The sequence below is a fragment of the Erythrolamprus reginae genome, chromosome 8 (genome assembly GCF_031021105.1).
Source record: "Erythrolamprus reginae isolate rEryReg1 chromosome 8, rEryReg1.hap1, whole genome shotgun sequence".
NCBI classification, from domain to species: domain Eukaryota; kingdom Metazoa; phylum Chordata; class Lepidosauria; order Squamata; family Dipsadidae; genus Erythrolamprus; species Erythrolamprus reginae.
Genome location: NC_091957.1, coordinates 25,166,622 through 25,188,567, shown reverse-complemented (window position 1 = coordinate 25,188,567; position 21,946 = coordinate 25,166,622). Strand labels below are relative to the sequence as shown.

Genomic DNA, 21,946 nt, shown 5'->3' with positions numbered 1-21,946 from the left:
TGCAGAAATGTTAAGATATTAAAAACACTGAGAAATGGTAGAGATTCAAGCGTGCTGCATTGGAGGGGGCTGACATCATCACACCCCCATCCCATGGTGTGCCTACCATCCCTGTCCTACCGTCCCCATTTATCTGCATTCGTTGTCTTCGTTCATGCCCGGGTTCATATTAATACCTGCCATCTCGTACATCTTTGGACAAATGAATAAAATAAATGCCCCTTGCCTGAACTCTGGCCGAAGCTGCAGTGGGCCTTTCAAGCGGGATGTGCTGTGTGCTGACGCCACTTGGGCCCAGGGGGGTTCTGCCCTACAAGTCTGGCCCGACCCTCAATTGAACTGTAGCTGGTTCTGCCTGCCCGCTTCTTTTGCACATGGCTGATAGCAGGTGTGTCCAGCTGTTGGCCATTTTCTCATTTGGGGTTTTTCAGACTACCTGAGGTCAGTGGTGGGCAATAGCCTGTGAGGTCAGGTGCTCCAACCCGGTAGGAAATTCCAGGATGCGCACACAGCTGTGCGCCCCTAATGCACACATGCACCCTTGTGAGACTTGGCTTCTACGCATGAGCAGCAATCTCGTGTGAGCGAGATTTCGGCAATTTCCCAATTTTTTGCTTCTGCACATGCACGGAAGAAAAAATATCAGCGAAAATCGCCAAAATCTTGCTCACGCGCATGTCCTCCTGATGCGAGATTTTGCTTGCTGTGCATGTGCAGAAGCCAATTCTCATGCCAATGCGCTTGCAAGGGCCTTAAGAGAGCACACTGGCAGCACTGAAGACGAACAGCCCTTCACTGCCTGGGGTGACCCGGACCTGCCACCGGAAGCGTAACACGAGTGGGAGCAGCCCTCCTTACCAGCCCACGCATGAAAGTCTTGGCTCATAGGTTGCTCTGAGAGGGAGAACAGGCCGAGCCCCAGGGAGTGGGCGGGAGGGGCTTCTGTTTCTCCCGGAGGCCCCCTTTGAAATTTCCAACTCCCACCCCAAGGACTGGGAGAAGGCTGCAAGGGTAGGGGGCTGCCACCCCTAAACCAAGGGTGGCTTTTGGACTCTTATTCAAACCTCCAACCGGCTGATTGGTGCCCTGCCTGGCTACTTCTCTTTGGAAGCTGGCACTTGCCCCCTGGCATTGGAAATGACCGAGGGCCTGGCCTTTTCTCCTCCCTGCCTGCCTGCCCACCTGCCCCTCGGCTCAGAGGCTACCCAGCTACGTCCAGGTCTTCCTTGGTCAGGTGTGCCGGGGCGGGTCTTTTGAGCCTGGCACGTTAACTACCCTCTCTGTGGATAGAAAAGGGGCTTCAGCCCCCCTCTCGCCTGTGCTGGGAATTGGAGGAAAAGCCTCGGTACCATTTGCTTAGATCTCTTTATTAGTGGGTGGAATGCCAACATTCACAGCCTGCTTGACAAGAGTGCCCAAAGCAGGGCTAACCGGTTGAGGGGAGCCTCCGAGCCAGGGTGGCCGAAGAGAGGGAAGGAGGCCCCGGACGCATTATCTCTTTGCCCGCACAAAGTACAAGGCGTTCGTTTTGGGATAGTACTTGACATTCTGCTTCTTGTCCATCAAGCCACCAAAGATGATCACTTCCCCCCGGCCCTGGACCACCGTGTGCAAGCTGGTCTCAGGGGGGCCCACCACAGAGCTGCCGTGGAACACCTTCCACTGGACCCGTCCACGCCCTTTGACCTCCTTCACGTCCAGCACATACATCTGCATGGGCTTGCAGTTCACGCTCTGGTAGAGGGGCTTGCCGACGTTCAGCGACTGAGGCGGGTGATGGCCCAGGCGGCGAGCAATGGGTGGTAAGGCGTGCCCGTCTCCCTGGGCAGAGCCAGAGCGAGCGGTAGTGGGAACAGCGGCTGCTTCGGCAGGGTTGGCGCCGCTCTGGCCGCCCGGAGACCCCGGCGACGATACCCTGGGCGGGCTTCTGACTGCCAAAGTGGGCAGGGCCTTAGAAGACAGTGCTTGAACTGCTTCTAGGCTCCGCCGTAGCGCGCTAGGGGAGACCGCTCCCATCAGGGAGCTGGACACATGAGGCGGGGTGTGAATGCCGTTCGTCTGATCCAGGGGGTTCCTGAGGCCTATCGTGCCAACCGTCCTGCCCTCCGTGCTGTCCAGCTGGCAAGCCAGAGAAGGGGGTTTGGCCTCCCAGTTCATGTCAACAGCAGCCAGTCGCAGGTCCTTTTGATCAGGGAGAGAGCCCCGCCTGGGTGCCAAAGAAAGGCCTGCCTTCAGCTCATAGCCTTCCGTGACAGAAGCCGTACCGGGCGAGAGCAGCTGGAGAGGGCTATCTGGGGAGGGCCCTCCCGTGGCGGCAGCTGCCATGCCAGGAGACAAGGCCTCGCTGCCATTCAGCACTGGTGAACTATCGTCTCGGGCCGGCGATAGGCTTCCTTCCCGGGACCCGCAGGGTGTCTGTCTCTGCCCCCGGGGTCTCAGGGTGCCCCAGCGGCCATTCACGCAGGGAGCCTCATCGGCAGTCCGAACGGGAGACTGAGAGCGGCATTCTCGTGTCTCAGGAAGCAGGGCTGGTGGCGTGGCGCTGATGGGAGAAGGACGAGAGTTCAAGCTAGGGCTGAGTGGCGCCCTCCCGCTGGGGGCTTGGCTGAAGACGACCACGCACTGCCCCACCTGGAAGAAAAGAAACAGCTAGTCCAGGACGGACACAGGACTCGTTCCGCACAGCAGTCCCCCCCGAAAACTCCTTTAACAGCTGGGCTCTAAGAGAGGCATGGGGAGAGGAAAGGATGGCTCTGGTCTTTCCCCCCACTGTGCCACATTGCTGCTTAGCTAAATGATTTCCCCATCAAGCGGCCCACTGTTAGCTTAAGTGCCTTGCATCACACTTAGGCCGGGATTCCATACTGGGTGACCGCTGGGCATGCGTGCATGTCAGAGCGGGATTTGGCTTCTGCGCAGGAAGTAAATCTCATGAGAAGGTGCGAAGGCGCAGGAGCTTTCAGTGATTTCTTTGCTTCTGCATATGTGCGGGAACAATTACCCAAAATTGCTGAAATCTCTCTCGTGCACACGTCTTCTCGTGAGATTTTGCTTCCTGCGCATACACAGAAGCCAAATCTCGCTCCGATGCACTGGTGCACCCGCCAGTCACCCGAAGCTGCACGTGCAGCTCCATTTTGACTACCGGTGTGGCGTCCCACCCCCCCTTTCCAGTAGGAACCCGATACTGATCACTCTCTTAAAACCAGTGGTTCCCCACTCCCTTGCTCTCACCTAGCCTTTCCCAAACCACAAAGCAGACTCCTTGTCCTGACATAAAACAACCCTTTTTTATTATGTTACTGTGAATTCTTCTCATTCACATCCAGCCAAGCCTTTCAAGGGAGAATTTACAGTCAGAGACCTTATCTGGCTGGGGCAGCTGCCAGGTCGAGATCTTCAAAACTTGGCAAGGAGTCTCTGAGAGTCACAAACCAATTAAAAGAACTAATTGTCTCCTGCAAACTCCCCTCCCTTTTTGCTCCTCTTTTATTCCCTATGGGAGGGGCTATTCATCGTCCACCTGTGGCCTTACTCCCAAGTCGACTCTTGTTCCTCAGTTGCTCCCTTCGTCTGGCAACTCTAAGCATGCACACATTGGGAACAGGATCCAGCTGTTCTTTTGCCTCATTGATGTCTGACTCCAAAGGCAGCTGATAATTGTCACATGGCCCTGGTCCTGTCTCTGCCTCCGATGCAGAGTCTTCCCCAGACTCCAGTACTGGCCCATGTTCCTCCCCAACCTCTTCAATGTCCAAATCTGCTGCCAGCTGACCTGGCTGCTGGCAAGCCATAACCTCTCTCGCCCACCCCTTTTCTGGCTTATGTTGAGGTGCAAGAAGAGGAAGGAGAATATCAAGAGGGATCGCTTTTGCACTTCCCTCCCGTTCACCTTGCATGCCGGGTGGCACCACAGCTCAGGGGCTCCGTGGTCCTCGTTCTCCACCTTCAGGGGCTGCCACGCCCATGGACGGTCAGATCTCATATGCAGCAGCCAGGCGTCCTTGAAAAGCTACAAATTGGGTGAAAGCTCAAAACACTCATAGGGTGGGACACTCCTCCTCCCCCTCCCCTTTCGCCTGGCCCTCCTCTACTGAGGTTTGTTGGAGGGCAGACTTTGCAAATCCTGAAAGGGTTTGTCACCTGTTTGGCATGCTCCATCTTCCTTCCTTCTGGAGAATGCCAGGCACAAAAGGAAGGGGAGAAAAAGGGGCCCAGGGCCCAGTCCTAGCTTTGTCTACTCACCGCATTTGGACCTCCGCAGCCCCCAAGGACCAGGAGGGTTTCGTCATCTATGACAATCTATGGCAACAGAGAGAGAAAAAGTCCAAAGATGTCAGCCAAAAAGCTCCAAGAAGGCCGTCCTGGCACAGACTACGATGTCATCAGCTGGTGGGGAAGGAGTGCCAGGGTGCCCACCCCCTTTGCAAGCAGAGTTAATTGTCCCAAATTTATGGGGAGAAGAAGACAAATCGGTTATGTTTTGACCCAGCTCTAAACACCACCAACTCTCCAAAGTGAACTCAAAAGATGCCTTTATTAGGAGTGCCGGCAGCTCTGGCAAAAAAGTTTATCTTTCAAGCGAGGCTAACATCTGGCTGGTCGGTTGATGAATAGTTGTCTGCCACATCTATTCATTTCTGCCCCCTGCCTTTTATCCCCCGAGCTAGACTGAGGCTTTACTGGCAGCGGTGGCTCTTCCGTCCCAAGGACCAGCCTGTAGATTTCCACTGCTCTCCTCTCCTCTGCCTTCAGTGCATCTGTGCGTCAAGCACAGGACCCAGCTGTTCCTCCTCTTCCTCATCTGTTGACTCTCCACCTGAGGGCTGACCGATGGCCCAGGTTCTGCCTCTCTGCCAGCTCCATTCCCTCTTTCCCCTCGGAGCACTCAGGTTGCCTTGGGGACCCTGACCCCCACACCTCTTCTTCCTCCTCCTCCTGATTTGGTTGCTGGAAAAGCTGGGTACAACAGCTTGCCTCTTCTGGGATGATGCCATTTCTGGTGGGAACCAGAACTTCCCACCAACACCTTCTTGGCTCTGGCAAGGCCTGTCTCTGGGCAAAACTTTTCCTTGGGAGGAAAAGAGGGACGCTTTCTGCCTGCCCCATTTACGGAAAGAGCTGCCGGAACGCTACCTGGGATTGGCCTCCTCGTGGGTGAGGCCCAGGCCCGGAGATGTTCGGCTTGGACCAGGTCCAGTGCTCCAGATCGAGAACCCAGATGTCACTGCTCCTGCAGGGGGAGAGCAAGATGGGAGGAACTCGGGAGGGATTTTCAGGGAGTGTGGAGGTTCGGAAAAGGAGGAGCCTTGGAGACTTACATCTGCCGTGACCCCAGAGAGCCTCCGAAGACAATCATCCGGTCCTGGATCACGCAGGAGGAGTGGCCGGCCATGGGAGGAGGGCCGTGGGTGGTCACCACGCAGTTCCACCTGGAGGAGGAAGAGGAGGGCTAGCGCTCAAAAAAAGGCAGGCGTGCACAGGCTGCTGCCCACCTCTTTTCTCACCCAAAACCAGGCGCCTGAAACAGCAAAACGCTCTTACCAATTTTTGGAAGGCGAGTAGGTGTGTATTTCATCAAAGAACCTCTCCGGCTGGTGCAGTGGGTAAGGGCTCGGCCGCGTCCAGCCACCGAACAGCACCAGCAGGTCCTTATACACGACGAGGGTGGCTCCGGCCTTCGGCGATGGGTAGGACCCTGCAACAAGAGAGGGGGGTCTTTTCGGTCAGAGTTCAGCAATTTGGGTCTCTGGAACCGCATGTGGCTCTTTCATCCCTGTGCTGTGGCTCCCTGTTGCTCAAAATATTGTCACAACTGCCAATGTGCGACACCTGCCGGCAATTTACTGAGCTTTTCGACCCACGACCCACGGTAGGCCAACCATGGATAAATGCAAGAAAAGTCTTGAAAGAAAACATAATCTTTGATTCAACTATATATGCTAGTTTTGTGGCCATTCAGAAACTAATCAGGGACAGAGGAGTTTTGTGGTGCCTAGTGTTTTCACTTCTGTGGGAAAAGGGTCCAAGTGGGTTTCTGAATGTTTAAGGTTGCTGACCCCTGTTTTAGGCAACATCTCCAAAGGGGTTCTGGGCCTTCGCCTGGTGGTTGACGCTGCAACTCAACAAGGCCTGGCAATTTTTGGTAAGGGCCATTTCCTCCCTCAGGATGGTCCTCACCAACTGATTTGTAATAAACCGTCTGCCAAATGATTCGAACCGGGCAACACTTCCCACAATTCATACATAGTTTTGTCTTTAAAGGAAACCTTTAATGGAGGCAGGTGTCCAATTCTGACTTGGAGGCAGATAGACACCAACCCCGACCCGCATTTCAATTCAATTCAATTTATTAGACTTGTATGCCGCCCCTCTCACAACATGCAATACAAACAATATGTATACAAATCTAATAGTTAAAAAACAGTAACTAAAATCCCATTATATAAAAAACAGTGTCTACTCAATCACATCCATACATAACATTTAACGGTCAGAGAAGAAGGGGGCATGATCTAGCTGCCCCATGCCTGGCGATATAGATTGGTCTTAAGTGTCACCGCGGAAGGCGAGGAGGATGGGGGCAGTACGAATCTCTGGAGGGAGCTGATTCCAGAGGGCCGGAGCCGCCACAGAGAAGGCTCTTCCCCTAGGTCCCATCAGACGATATTGTTTGGTCGACGGGACCTGAAGAAGGTGGACTCTGTGGGCCCTGATCGGCCGCTGGGATTCTGGTCCGATGCCAGGCAGTAAAAACAGACAGACAGACACAGATAGATACGAGGGTCACCCAGAAAGCAATGCACCACATTTTTGGGGGGGTGGGGGGAGGCCCTGGGAAGGGGCCGGGTGAGTAAGGAGCAATGCAGATAGTCCTTGACTTACAACAACGGAGCCCAACATTTTATGCTCTTAAGGAGAGACATCTGTCAAGTGAGTTCAGCCCCTTTTTAAACAACCTTTCTTTGCCTCCTCTTGTCAAAGTGATCGCTGCAGTTGATAAATTGCCCAGTTGTGAAGTGAAATCGGGCTTCCCCACGTCAACCCCTCCAATAGACTTTGCCAGCCAGGAGGTCGCAAAGGGGCAACCTCCAGCCTCCATTTTTGTGAAAAAAAGCCCATATTTCGCACAAACAAGCATTTTTCCACCTCTAATATCTAGGTGCATCTTATACTCCAAAAATATGGCAATTGGTTCGTGACTCTCAGAGACAGCATGCTAGGTTTTGAAGGTCTCTGCCTGGCAGCTCCCCCAGCCAGATAAGACCCGTGACTGTAAATTCTCTCGTGAAAAGACTTTGCTGGATGTGAGAAGAATTCACAGCAGGGGTGGGTGGGGCACCTCCAGTTTTAACAGTGTAACGCAAGGGATCCTAATTGCGGAGGGGGCTATTTATGGCCCAGGGCCTATAAAATGAACCATCCCAGACTTTTCTAAAATAGGTAGCTAAAGTTAGAGTCCTGAAAGCCAGACGGCAGTGGTTCTGCCTGGCAATTCCCCGGAGAAAGCAACTGAATTCTGCAGGAGGCGGATGGAAAGCCTGGCCCAAAATAGCCCCCTTTGCCTGCTGGGGTGCTCAAAAAGCAACCCAAAGAGCAGGGGAGCCCTGAGGGAACCTGGGAGCGATCCAAGGGGAAAACGAGGGTGCCAAGAGCCCCCCCCCCCAAGTTACCCCAAGGCCCACAAAGAGGCAGGCTACAAGTTCCCTTTGCTAGCAGTCCTGATGTGACCCGTAATTGGGAATTCTGCTCCCACAGGTCGACTGGCTCCGGAAGCCTATAACTGCCGCTCTCATTAAGCAGTTAAGTTATAGGACTACTTTTTTCTGAAAGGCAGTATTGCCCCTTTGAACGGAAGGGTGAGAAAGGCCCAATTTAGCTCTTTAAAAAATGAGGGTTTTTTGCCAGGAGTTTGGGAATAGGAGGAACGGAAATATGATTGCATGATTGTTTAATTAAGTTAAAACTCTTTTATCATTGTTGTTTTTAATAGTTTCATAGGGATTTTACTTTAAAAAAAATACTATTTAACATTTGACTTTATTGTTAATTGTATCGTATCTTTATTGTTGTAAACGGGTCTGAGTCACACGGGATTGGGCAGCATATAAATCCAATGAATTAAATACTAAGTCACAGAGCTGCAAATAAAGGCCTTTTAAAAAAAGAAAATCTTTTAGACTCAAAACTTTCTAATGAAGGCACAAGCAGAAGTGGGTTCCTTGTGGTTTGTCCAAACTGGTAGCAACCCTCTGGTGACATCACGAACCAGTTTGATCGTTGCCGCTCTGTGGATGCCGACATCTTTTCTTTTCTTTTTTGAAAAAAGGGGGGGGGATTTGGGGGGGGGATTTTTTTTCTTCTCACGTGCAGAAGCTGAGTTCTGGCACTGCGTATGCGCTGCCATCTTGTTTTTGCCTTTTTTGGGGGGGGTTTTGAATTTTCAGCACTTTGCATGTGTGTGTGTGTGCACAAAAAAAGCATGCACGATCTGGAGAATTCTGGAGAAGTCCACCAAGTCTTCAAAAGTCACCAAAGTTTGTTGGTCCTCTGGTCCGGAAATTCCTGCTGCCTCTTTCTACATTTTAAAAGGCCTCCCCAGCACCTTCTTTTAAAAAATGTAGGCCTCTCCCGAGCCCCTTAGCCGAAACGTAGCTTGTTATCAACACCCAAAGTAAATAGCTAGGGATTTGAAAGGGGGGGGGAGCTTTTGTTTACGACAAAGGGGTTGTGTGAACTGGAGGGTTTGTGAGAACCTGCCGATTTTCCCACACTCTTTTTCTTGGCTGGTGGCTGTAACTAGCAGGGACATGTCCGATCAGCTCGATCAAATACCTGTCCCAGGAACGCCCAGGCAGTCCTGAGGCCTGGAAGAGATGGTGAGAACAGGCAGGCAGCCCTTCCCAGAGGCGAAAACAGGAGCTCAACTGGGGCCTTCCCTTGGGAATTGGCCGATTAGTCACCCGAGGGAGTTGAGATCCTTCGCTCCCCAATAGCTAGAGAGCTGTAAAAGGAGAACAGGATCTTGGGGACCAAATGGGACTTTTCAGCTCGTCCCATTGGCCGTGCCTGTTTCTCCTCCAAAAGCTTTTCTTCTCGGCTGGCCCTTCCTCATCCTTTATCCCTGGCACATGGGCCCTTCGTCCCAGTCCCTTCGCCGCAGCATATTTGTCGAAGTACAGTTTGCGCTGGGCGTTAGCCTGCCGCAGAACAGTTCGCAGACAACGAACAGAGTGGGCAATGTGACAAATTTGTGGCTGGGAGGACAAGGGATCTACACCAATTGGCTGGCTGTGAACTGTCCCAGGCAGCCAAATGCCTGAAGGAAACTCTGGGTGTCGGGGGGGGGGGGGAGGGGGGGAGAGAGGAGAGAGAGAGCATTGTGAAATTCCCTGACATTTCCCTGTAACTTGCGATCTAGCTAAGGCACGGTCGTACCAAACGGCTACGCCGTGGAGAAATATCGGTAGCTGAGGAAGCGAGTTGTTGCCACAGTTATGCTCATTTTTGCTTGACTCTGCCAGGCAGCGAGATCCTTTTTTTTTTTTTTTGGGGTATATGATTTTCCCCTCACTTTTAAATATTTTAATACACTTTGGTTTTTCCCCCTGATTTATTCTGGGGTTTTTCCCCCCCACAAATCCCTGATAATTCCCTAATATTTCCCGAACCGCCGATTTCCCTGATAATTCCCTGATTTCCAGGTTTGTTGGAAACCCTGAAACTGTACTTTGACAAATAGGTCATGGTGGACTGGGATGAAGGGGGCCGTGGCCCATGTGTCAGGGTTAAAGAATGGGGGAGGGCCAGCCGAGGAGAAAAGCTTTTGGATAGTAACACAGAGGCGAAACCCTGGAGGCCAATGGTACGAGCTGAAAAGTCCTAAACCAGTGATGGCGAATCTATGGCAGGCGTGTCGCAGGTGGCACGTGGAACCATATTGGAGGGCAGGTGAGGCGTTACTCTGTATCAGCTCCAGCTGATTGTTGGCCTTGGGGAAAGCCATTTTGCCTTCCCGAGGCTTTAGGGAAGCTTCCCTGACAACCAGGAATGTGAAAACAACCCAATGGGCAAACTGGAAGTTCAGAAAAATGGACTTCCGGTTTGCCCATTGAGCTGTTTTTCACACTCTGAGGCTTCAGGAAACTTCCCTGAAGCCTCCAAGGTGCAAAAAATAGCACAACAGGCAAACCGGAAGTCCGTTTTTCCGAACCTCCGGGACTTCAAGCCTCCAAAGTATGAAAAACAGCACAACGTGCAAACAGGAAGTCCGTTTTTCTGAACTTCCTGTTTGCCTGTTTGGCCATTTTTTTTTCACTGTCCCAGGCTTCAGTTTGGCCTGTGCGCACACATGGGGGGCAGGGTTGTGTGCATGCGCAGGGACACCATGGGGAGGGGCATGTGCGTGTGGGGAAGGAATGGGTGTGGGCATGTGCATGGGTGCTAGTGCACGCATGCACCACTTTTTGGTACGCGAACCAAAAAGGTTCACCATCACTGTCCTAGACCCTCTTGGGGACGCTCAACCAAAAGGCAGAGTAGAGGAAACCAAAAGACGGTTGGGGCCCTGAGTCAAGTCTGCCTCCACCTGGCTGATGTCAAGTTTCTCCCAACATGAAGGCAGCCAGTGCCCTTTGCCCCCCGTTGCACTACAGCGGGCAACAGCCCAAGGCAGGGGTCTCCCAGAAATCCCTCTTGGGGCAGCTGTTGCAGCTACCTCCGTCCAAGCTGTGCCCCCTCACCTGAGGCCAGAGGCCGGATCCATTCCTTGCTGTTCAAGTCGAGTCTCCAGAGGTCGTTAAAAGCTGCGTTGCAACTGCTCTGGGTGCAGCCCCCAAAGACGTACATGGACTGATTGGCATCGTAGTAACAAGCACCTAGAAGGCGGCAGAGCAAAAAAAACCAGGGGGGCTTTTGTTAAAGAGTATGAGGAAGCCTTGAGTTATCAAGGACATGGACAGAGGAAAATGTGGGATTCCAGCAGATATAAGTAATTATGTATTCTTACATGACAGATACATTAAAGTGTATAAAATAGTATTTACTTCTAGAAATAGCACAGTCAAGTTAAACAGTCAAGTTACACATTTGAATAAGTCAATAACTCTCAATACAATATTATTACAAGCCTGTCTTTGTCTCACATATCAGACATACATTACTACATCAGTTCCAGTGAATCAGCAGAAAGAACAAAGAGCAGAATCATGCTTTCTGGCTCCCTCTTATGGCAATTAGCAACACTACCTCTTAAACCTATAGTACTTCAATACAAACAAACATTCATTGTTAGTTGTTTATATATTGCCAACCCAACTGTCTTGTATTAACAGCTTTAGAGCTGCTTCTGCCAACACCTCAACACTCTCTTCCCATCCCACCTCACCCCCAAAGCTGTAATTTCTCTCTCTTTGAAAACCCACAAGGTGTGTGCTACTCCAATGATTCTTTGTGTGTATTATTTAATGCCCCCTTCCGTCCTCAACACCATCCATCGTAGAAGGACAGTACAGGAGCGAAATTGACCAGCTCTCCCCAGATGCTGCAGCCTGTGCCTCCAGCCAGCTTCTTCAGGAAAGGTAACAGCATAGCCTTTCCTGCGGGGCTAAGGGCCCCCCGAGCATAACATCTAGGGCCACTTAGTACTTACTGTGTGAGAAGCGCTGGGTGATGGGAGTCCCGGGATAAGGATAGGTGCGGCTCTCCCACTGAATGTTCCCTTCCTGGACGGACTTGATAAAACCATGGTAACACTGGTGGGCGACACCTAGAAGAGAAGGGAGAGCAGCGAGAGTTGGGTGGGATTGGTGACGGATCTCATTTACTTTGGGGCAGCAAACGGACAGAGGAGTCTACGTTCCAGAAGAGGGAGTCTATTGGATCATCCTTGGGCAGGGGTAGGTAAAGTTGGCTCTTCTGTGACTTGTGGACTTCAACCCCCAGAATACCTGAGCCAATCATTCTAGCTCAGAAATTCTGGGAGTTGAAGTCCAAATGTCACAGAAGAGCCACCTTTGCCTACCTCTGTCCTAGGGCCTTAGCTCGACACACCATCCAACCACCAATGGCGGGGCAGAGAGACTAAACGCTACATGAACTATCCGCAGTCCAATTGGGCTGACATTTTGCCATTTGCACAGGTTGCTTACAATCATGCTGTTCACAGCAGCATAGGGCTAACCTCTTTCAAGGTAGTAAATTGTATGGCCTTTATCCCAATGCAAAAATACCCAAGGGAACCCCCCTCCTCAGTCAAGAGCCAAGTCTCCCGTGGGAGCTTTTGGAGCACTTTCCGAAGATTTCAGGGGTCTACTTTGTCCCCTTTTTTGAGAGGAGGGCAGCACAACAGAGGAGGCCAACCTAATCTCTTACAAAAAAAAAAAAGAATACAAAATTTAAAAACCCCAAACATCAAACACAATACAACATAGAACAATACAAAATCTAAAAAAACCCTAATATTAAAAAAACATTCAATCAAAGTCATATCACAAGCATACTATTGGCTGGCTGGCAAAAGCATTTTTTAAAAGCCTTTCGAAAGGCCAGGAGGGTGGTGGCAGTGCGAATCTCTGGAGGCAGCTGATTCTAGAGGACCGGAGCCGCCACAGAGAAGGCCCTTCCCCTCAGCTCCGCCAGTCGACACTATTTGGCTGGTGGGATCTGGACACCAATCCTGTGGGATCTGACCAGCTGCTGGGATACATGAGGCAGGAGACAGTCCTATAAGTACTCTGGTCCTAAGCCATGATAATAACTAAAATAACCAATACTTTAAATTGTGTCCGGAGACCTATCAGTAGCCAATGCAACTTACAGAGGAGATATAATCTTAGTATGCCATATGTACTTTCAGAGTACAGTGGTACCTCTACTTATGAACTTAATTCATTCCGTGACCAGGTTCTTAAATAGAAAAGTTTGTAAGAAGAAGCAATTTTTCCCATAAGAATCAAATAATGCGTGTGATTGGGGAAACCACAGGGAAGGTGGAGATCTTGTTTCACAGGAGATTCCCAGAGATGCCCCACGGAGGCTTCTCCCTGCCTTTTCATGTACATATAAATGCAACAATAATAATGTACATATGGCTGTAGATCTGCTTCAAAATATGCATAGTGGGAAAAATTATATTCATTATCAGCAAAAATGTTACATATACCATGTAAATATTGTTGATTTTCAAGAGAAAATCAACCATACATATGTATGTACATACATACATATATATTTTAAAAGCAGAAATTAGGGGAAAGCAACCAGCCAGGCCGAAGGAGAAAGCCTAAGCCCTCCAGGCAAAGACAGCCTCTAAGAGCAGAGGAAAGATCCAAAGGGGAAGGGAATATAGTCCACCTTCCAAGCCTCCCCCCCTGGCATTCTCGAGAGTTCTAAAAATACTTTCTGGAGTCAGCCGGGTTACAAAAACGCTGACCCAACTGTCTGCTCACCATCCCGGTTCCCATCGTCGCTGCCCTTTTGGCTGAACTCCAATCTGTTCAGAAAAGCACCCAGGAGGGGGGGGGAAGCAAAAACAATAAACCCCTCACCTTTGATGAGTCGATACCACTGCTTGCAAACCAGAGCGGCCGTTTTGTGCTCCTGATACGGGGACAGGAAAGACAAGATATATTCCAGGACCTCTTCTGGCAATTCCTGCATGGACCGGTGAGGCCGAGCCGCTCCTCCTTCTTCCTCCTCCTCCTCCTCCTCCGGGTGAGCAGCGCACACGCCATCTTCCTGGTCCATAGTCCCTTCTGCCACGGTGTCCTCGGGATCCACAGCCATGAAGCTGTCGTCATCGCTCTCTGAGTTAGCCATGGCATTCCAGTCCCCTGCTTCCCAAAAAAATAGAGAGGAAAAGGCTATGGGCTACTGGCAAATCGGGAACCCCTAGAACAAGGGGTGTCAAACTCACCCCCCATAAGGGTTGTGTTTGACCTGGGGGGCATGGCCAGCTTGACGTCACTTGTGTGTGTGTATGTGCTTATGGTGGCTCCAGAGCTCTGCCAGCGCAAACAGTTCTCCAGAGCTCCGTTTTCGTCTGGAATGGCCTCCTGCCACCCTCTGCCAGAAAAAACAGAGCTCAGGAGGGCAGACTGTGGCCCTCCCGCAGTCTGTTTTTGCTGGCAGAGGCACCTAAAGCCCAGACAAGGAAGAATGGATGAAAACTGAAAGATTCACCTTAGAAAATAAGGAGGAACTTTTTGACAGTGAGAACCATTGACAAATTGAACTGGAGTTGCCTCCAGAAGAGCCGGGGTGGCGCAGCAGGTAGAGTGCTATACTGCAGGCCACTGAAACTGACTGTAGATCTGTAAGTCAGCGGTTCAAATCTTATCACTGTCTCAAGGTTGACTCAGCCTTCCATCCTTCCGAGGTGGGTAAAATGAGGACCTGAATTGTGGGGGCAATATGCTGGCTCTGTTAAAAAGTGCTATTGCTAACATGTTGTAAGCCACCTTGAGTCTAAGGAGAAGGGTGGCATAAACATCGAAGGAAGGAAGGAAGGAAGGAAGGAAGGAAGGAAGGAAGGAAGGAAGGAAGGAAGGAAGGAAGGAAGGAAGGAACAAATAAGTTGAGGGTGCTTCATCACTGGAGGCTTTCAAGAAGAGACTAGACAGCCACTTGTCAGAAATGGTATATAGGGTTTCCTGCTTGAGTGGGGGTGGGGGTTGGACTACAAGACCTCCAAGGTCCCTTCCAGCTCTGTTATTCTATCTATTCTATTCTGCATTCTACTCTCTATTCATTCTATTCTCTATTCTGCCTCCTATTCTATTCTAATTATATTCTGCAATTCTATTCTATATTCTGCATACTATTCTAGTCTGCCTTCTATTCTATTCCTCATTCTATTCTATTCTGCTTTCTATTCTATTTTCTATTCTGCATTTTATTCTATTCTCTATTCTGCCTTCTATTCTATTCTCTATTCTGCCTTCTATTCTATATTCTGCATTTTATTCTATTCCTCATTCTATTCTATTCTGCCTTCTATTCTATTTTCTTTTTTTCTTTTTTTTTAAAATTCTATTTTCTATTCTGCATTTTATTCTATTCCTCATTCTATTCTGTATTCTGCCTTCTATTCTATTCTCTATTCTGGCTTCTATTCTATTTTCTATTCTGCATTTTATTCTATTCTCTATTCTACATTCTCTTCTCTTCTCTTTTCTTTTCTATTCTATTCCCATTTCCCTCCTCCTCACAAATGGATCTGACAGCTTCTTTTCCACCACAAGCAGCCAACCCAAGCCAAATATAAACTCTGACGCACTAGCTGGGGTGGGAGTGGGTGGGCTGGAAAGGGTTAAGGAAGCAAAGTAGGGTCCTGCAAGCATCTTCTAGATATAGAAGCTGAAGGGGGGGAAATGGAAAGGGGGGGGGGGGGCAAGGAGTTCCGAGTCTCCCAATCCTTTCCCCCCCACTTCCTTTGTTGTGGGGGGGAGAGGGGAAAGGAGCAATCTTCAGACGGACTTTCTTGCCAGACCGAGCTGTTAGAAAGTGTTTCTTGCCTGCTGTCAGCTGTTTGCTAATTGCATCCTCCCAGATGGTTCAAATCGGCCGGGAGTTAAAGTCTTCCTTCCAGGAAAAGATCAAAGGGATAACTGTACCAGTCACAACCCCCCCCCCCGAAAACAAAGGATCAAGGAAGATGTCAGTCATTCCCTCCCCCCCCCCACACGCCCACTGCCAAGACTCCTGAGAATCTCCCAGATGTTGTGCAAGCGAATCCCAACTTTGCATAAAGCCGGCTTGCTCATCTGTAGGAATGTGGAAGGCTGCCCCATTGGGAAGATCCCTCTGGGAATTTCCTTACAGAGCACGGATGGAAACTAACCAAAAAGAGAGAATCAACCTGGAATGAAGGAGAAACTTCCTAACAGCTGGGACAATTAAAACAGTGGAACAGAAGTTGCCTTCAGATGTTGTGGGTGCTTCATCGCTGGACGTTTTTAAGAGACTGGACAGTATCTCCTGCTTGAGCAGAGGGGTAGTCTAGACCAGTGTTTCCCAACCTTGGCCAATTGAAGATATTTGGACTTCAACTCCCAGAATTCCCCAGCCAGCGAATGCTGGCTGGGGAATTCTGGGAGTTGAAGTCCAGATACCTTCAAGTGGCCAAGGTTGGGAAACACTGGTCTAGAAGACCTCCCAGGTCCCTTCCAGATCTATTTAGATTCTGGTTTTGGCTTCTTTACTGAACAGGGTCTGCAAACAAGGATGCCCTGGCCATGGCCAGAGCAGTTATGTGCAGGAGGTAAGGGGATATAAATGCAAATAATTGAAGCTATATACAGTGATCCCTCGATTTTCGCGATCTCGAGCTTCGCGAAACGCTATATCGCGATTTTTCCACCCGATGACGTCACTCTCTTCGTTCCTTTCTCATCTTTCTTTCTCTCTCTCTTTCTCTCTCTTGCTTCTTCCTCTCTCACACTCTCTTCCTCCCTCTCTCATCTCTTTCTTTCCTTCTCTCTCTTTCTCTATCTCTCCCCCTCTTGCTGGCGGGTAGCGGGCGGGCGAGCGGGGGCACTAGCGAGGAGCCGGGGTTTCCCCTTTGCGTGGGCGGCTGGGAAACCCCGATCTTCGTCTGCTCGCTGCTGCTGCGCCGAGCAGATCAGCTGCTGGGCGGCCGAAGGAACCTTCCCTGGGTCTTCCCGGCCGCCCATGCAAAGGGGAAACCCCGGCTCCTCGCTGATGCCCGCCACTCGCCCGCCCGCCAGCAAGAGGGGGAAGACCCAGGGAAGGTTCCTTCGGCCGCCCAGCAGCTGATCTGCTCGGAAGCGCAGCAGCAGCGAGGAGCCGAATCGGGGTTTCCCCTTTGCGTGGGCGGCGGGGAACGCAAACTCCACCATCTACGCATGCGCGGCCATAGAAAAAAAGGGCGCGCATGCGCAGATGGTGTTTTTACTTCCGCAACCCTACATCGCGAAAAATCGATTATCGCGAGGGGTCTTGGAACGGAACCCTCGCGATAATAGAGGGATCACTGTAATGCCTTGGTAAGGCCTCACTTTTTTGGTCGCCATGATGTAAAAAAGATGTTAGGAGTGCAGAGTGCAGAGAAGACCAACAAAGATTATTAGGGGGACTGGAGGCTAAAACCTGTGAAGAATGGTTGCAGGAACTGGGCATGGCTAGTTTAATGACAAGAAGGACCAGGGGAGACATGATAGCAGTCTTCCGATACCTAAGGGGTTGCCACAAAGGAGTCAACCTATTCTCCAAAGCACCTGACGGTAGGACAAGAAGCAACAGTTGGAAACTAAGCAAGGAGAGAAGCAACTTAGAACTAAGGAGAAAATTCCTGACAGCTAGAACAATTGATCAGTGGAACAGCTTGCCTCCAGAAGTTGTGAATGCTCCAACACTGGAAGTTTTAAAGAAGATATTGGAGAACCATTTGTTTGAAGCAATGTAGGGTCACCTGCCCAAGCAGAGGGCTGGACTAGAAGGCCTCCAAGGTCCCTTCGAACTCGTTGTTGTTATTGTTATTAAACTTAACAGGGAGAGGAGGGAGGGGGAAAGTGTGCAAAAGATTAGACAAAAGCGAAGCCAGTTGTCCGGCCATCTCCCAAAGGAGCTAGAACAACTTTCCTGCCTTAGCTTCGCATGTGATGGGCGGGACGGAGGGACAGACAGACACCCTCTTTTATTTCAAGCCTCGGGGTCAGAAAACGCAGGGCATCAGGTGCTTTCTTCTGTCGGTGAACAGGGAGAAGGGGAAAGGAGGTCCCTTAATTGCCAGATTGGAGCCAATGTTTCCAATGGCTTAAGGGGGGAATGAAATCAGAAGGCCTGAAAACTTTCCATTGCAAGACAAGAGCGGAATAATGACAGGCTTACGGTATCAGGATCTCCACTTTTTACAATGTTTGCTTTAAAATGTTGTATGCCGATCAGCTCCGCCCGTTCGGAGTTGGGCGGCTTATAAATCAATTAAATTAAATTACATTTAATTAATGTTGCTCCCAAAGACACAAGCCGGACAGAATTCCCAAGGGCAGTGGGGTCAGGGAATGCCTGCATCTCCTCTTTCAAAGAAGATTAGTAGTAGATGCTTGGAACAAACTTCCAGCAGACGTGGTTGGTAAATCCACAGTAACTGAATTTAAACATGCCTGGGATAAACATCTATCCAGCCTAAGATAAAATAAAGGAAATAGTATATAAGGATAGACTAGATGGACCAGGAGGTGTTTTTCTGCTGTCAATCTTCTATGTTTCTAAGATGAAATCAAACTGTGCTCACACTCACATTGCTAAGCTGTCTCAGGCAGCGATCCTTAAATTGAATCGACAGAGGTATCAAATCCAGATCAAGCAAGATACCAATACCAGTCTATCAAGCCAGAGGTCTTCAAACTTGGGGCAACTCTTGAAGACTTCTGGACTTCAATTCCCAGAATTCTCCAGCCAGCCTGGCCCAAAATAGCCCCCTAGGGTGCTCGGGAAAACAACCCAAATAGCAGGGGAGCCCTGAGGGAACCTAGCAGCAATCCAAGGGGAAAACGGGGGTGCCGAGGGCCACCCCAGGTTCACCCAAGGGCCATGAAGAGGCAGGCTACAAGTTCCCTTTCCTAGCAGTCCTGATGTGTGTAACTCGGAATGGGCTGAATTTCCAGGCCACCCCGTAAGAAACTTTTTGCTTCCATTCGGGAATTCCACTCCCACAGGACATTCCATCGTGTGGAATGGGGGAAAGATGACAAGCTCCGGAAACCTATAATTACCGCTCTCATTAAGCAGTTAAGTTGTAGGGCTTTTTCCCAGTGAAAGGCAGTATTGCCACTCTTTCAAAGTGGAAGTGTGAGAAAGGCCCACTTTAGCTCTAAAAGAACGTGGGGGGGGGGGGATTTGCCAGGAGTTTGGGAATGGAGGACGGGAAATAATCGCAGGACTGCAGAGTCCTTTGGGAGTTGGGTGGCATAAAACTCTTAATGAATGAATAAATTAAATAAATAAAGGCCTTTAAAAAATCTTTTTGGACTCAAAACTTAGATATACAGTAATTTCTTATGCTGTGTTTCTTTTATATTAGGTGTTTTATTTTATGTTAGACTCAAAACAGAAGAAGTGGGTTTTTCCCAGTTCATCCAAACTGCTAGCGACCCGCTGGCGATGTTACAGAACTGGTTCGGTTGGTACTGGTCTGTGGACACCGCCATCTTTTTTAGGGGGGTGGGATTTTTTCCCTGCTTTCCCCCCCCCTTCCGCATGCACAGAAGTTGAGTTTCCGGCATTGCACATCTTGTTTTTGCCATTTTGTTTTTGGGTGGATGTTTTTGGATTTTTTGGTCCTGTGCGGGAGGGAAGGAACTAGTGGCAAGATAGGTTGGAACCCACCCTTGGGAGAGTGGTAGAACCTCCTTACTCTGAAAAAGACCTTCTGCACCTGGAGACCAGCGCTGGGCCTGCTGTTTCCAAAAAATTAAATCTGGGCTGCTGGGGTCGGCCACTGTCTTCCTGAAGAGATGGATGTTCTAACCCAGTCTCAAACCTCAAAAATGTCCCCCTTTTTCCCCAAAAGCAGTGCTAGCCAAAAGGGACATAAGCTGGCTTGTTGGTAGGGAAGGAGACTGTCATTGGGTCTGGATGAGGGGTCCCCAAACTTGGCAACTTTAAGATTTGCGGACTTCAACTCCCAGAATTCTCCAACCAGCCATTCTGGGCGCATAGCTGGCTGAAGAATTCTGGAAGTTGAAATCCACAAGTGTTTAAAGTTGCCAAGTTTGGGAACCTCTGCTATAAAGCCTTAGTAAGACCCCACCTAAAATACTGCATCCAGTTTTGGCCACCACATTATAAAAACAGATGTTGAGACTCTAGAAAATGCAGAGAAGAGCAACCAGGATGATTAGGGGACCAAAGGCTAAAACATACGATGAATGGTTGCAGGAACTGGGCATGGATAGTCTAGTGAAGAGAAGGACCAGGGGAGACAGAATAGCAGTCTTCCAATATTTGAGGGGCTGCCACAGAGAGGAAGGGGTCAAGTTTCTCCAAAGCCCCCGAAGGCCAGACAAGTAATAATAATGGATGGAAACTGACCAAGGAGAGATTCAACCTGGAAATAAGGAGAACTTTTTTGATATTGAGAGCAATCAACCCATGGAACAGACATTGCCTTCAGAAGTTGTGGGAGCTTCCTCACTGGAAACTTTTCAAGAAGACACTGGATAGCCATCTGTCAGAAATAGTCCTTCAAGGTCCCTTCCAACTCTTGTTATATTAATATTCAAAAGTCTGAGAGCTGACCGACAATTTCCATTACCTTTACCAGCACCAATAGTCCATTACCTTTACCAGCACCAATTAATCGCCGGAGGTGGGTTTTGTTTTGTGTTTTTAAAAAGAAGAGAATTGGACAGCCGCTTTTCTGGAATGGTGTATATAGGGTCACCTGAGAACATAGGCGCCCAGACAAATTACTTGTGCGTCCAATCACACATGGCCAATAAAATTCAATCCAATTCCTCTATTCTATTTTACTATACTCCTATTCTATTCTGCTCTAGTCTACCTCACGGATGCCAAGTGTATTAGTGGTTATTGAAACGGATGTCCAAGTGCTGCCTCTATGTTGGTTGAGGCAGGCAGGGTTCCCTTGGGTACTATTTGTTGGGGGTCAAGGGAAAGGGAGGGTTTTGCCTTCTCTTTCTGCTCAAAATCTCCATGTACAATTGGTGGGCCACTGTGACACAGAATGCTAGACTCGATGGGCTTTGGCCCAATTCAGCATGGCTCTTCTTATGTTCTTATGTCTACTCAACTCTATTCTATTCTGCTCCAGGTCTACTCTACTCTGCTCTATTCTATTGTTCTCTACTCTACATCTACACTACTCTGCTATATTCTATTCTTCTCTAGTCCGATTCTATTCTGCTCTACTCTACCTCTACTCTATTCTACTCCTATTCTATTCTGCTGTACTTACTCTACGTCTACTCTATTTTGCTCTATTCTATTTTTTCTATTATATTATATTCTACTCTACTCCTATTCTGTTCTGCTCTATGTCTCCTCTATTCTATTATACTCTACTCTATCCTGCTCTACGTCTACTCTATTCTACCTGCTTGAGCAGGGAGCTGGACTAGAAGACCTCCAAGGTCCCTTCCAGTTCTATTCGGATCGACTGATTCAGTCCACAGCCGTCTAACGGGGAAACGCCCCGGCCTAGCCCTCCCCCACCTCTTATACACATACAAACATACACACGGACGGACGCACACACACACAAACATTTGTCTAGCCAGTTAAAGGGCTGCCGTTCAGCACTTATTTTCTCTCCCACCCCCCGTTATAATGGACTAAAGGAAAGCCGGGACCGAGTGGAGGCTCGGCCCGGAACCTCCCGCTTCCCGTCTCTGCGCCATTGGAGTTGCAGCCGCTGGCGGGGCCGGGAGAGAGAGGGCTACTTGGGCACCCTGGAAGCGGCGTCCGGACGAGCGGCAGCGCCCCACCCCACTCCTCTGCGGTCTCGCAACGGCAGCCCGGGTCCGAAGGAGAAAAAGTCCCGGGCCGAGAGACCCTCCACCGTCCCCGCGGGGAGAATCCGGGCCCGCCGCCTCCTCCTCACCTGAGATCGCTCCACCGGTTTCACAGCGCTTCCTGCCGTTTGGGCGGGCGGCCGAAGGCCCCGCGGCCGACTTCGCGCGCAGCTTGGACCTTCCGGGCCGCCGTGGGCGACGCGGACGCCATCTTGCAGCTGGTCCCAACCGGGAAGGGGGGGGAAACAGGGCGCGAGCCAAGGCGGGGCGGTCTGGGGGCGCATGCGCGCACCGCGTGGGCGGAGCCGGGAGGGAAGCTCGCCGGGCGGCCGCTGCGCGCATGCGCTTCGCCACAGCCCCAGAAGGTCATGATAGGCGTGGCGGAAGGACGGTCCGAGGGTCGCGTTAAAGGCTGGGCGTGCCGGGAGGCGCAAAAGCGACTGTGCCCG

The 21,946-nt window shown here is 50.3% G+C and overlaps 1 protein-coding gene across 2 annotated transcripts; it reads right to left on the bottom strand.

Annotated features, from left to right (window-relative positions):
• Positions 1 to 1,351: 1,351 nt before the first annotated feature.
• On the bottom strand, positions 1,352 to 21,854 carry FBXO42 (F-box protein 42). 2 transcript variants are annotated; one of them, XM_070759347.1, is made up of 10 exons: positions 21,587 to 21,854; positions 13,548 to 13,835; positions 11,651 to 11,767; positions 10,743 to 10,877; positions 5,545 to 5,698; positions 5,322 to 5,432; positions 5,137 to 5,233; positions 4,246 to 4,302; positions 3,893 to 4,012; positions 1,352 to 2,631 (listed from the first exon to the last, which is right to left on the bottom strand). In XM_070759347.1, the coding sequence occupies exons 1-10, from the start codon at positions 21,837 to 21,839 to the stop codon at positions 1,492 to 1,494; spliced, it is 2,472 nt and encodes an 823-aa protein (XP_070615448.1). In that variant the 5' UTR covers positions 21,840 to 21,854; the 3' UTR covers positions 1,352 to 1,491. The 2 variants fall into 2 exon arrangements, with proteins under 2 accessions (XP_070615448.1, XP_070615449.1); XM_070759348.1 differs by having other exon boundaries at positions 13,548 to 13,832.
• Positions 21,855 to 21,946: the final 92 nt, after the last annotated feature.

Excerpts from the sequence above, each read along its gene's own strand:
- FBXO42 (XM_070759347.1), bottom strand. The coding sequence starts at position 21,839 with ATGCGCGCAGCGGCCGCCCGGCGAGCTTCCCTCCCGGCTCCGCCCACG. Across the intron at positions 5,699-10,742 it reads GATCCGGCCTCTGGCCTCAG|GGTCCTACCCATCGCCGAAG; the intron begins GTGAGGGGGCAC and ends CTCTTGTTGCAG. Across the intron at positions 4,013-4,245 it reads GCTGCGGAGGTCCAAATGCG|CTTTTCAAGGACGCCTGGCT; the intron begins GTGAGTAGACAA and ends CCCAATTTGTAG.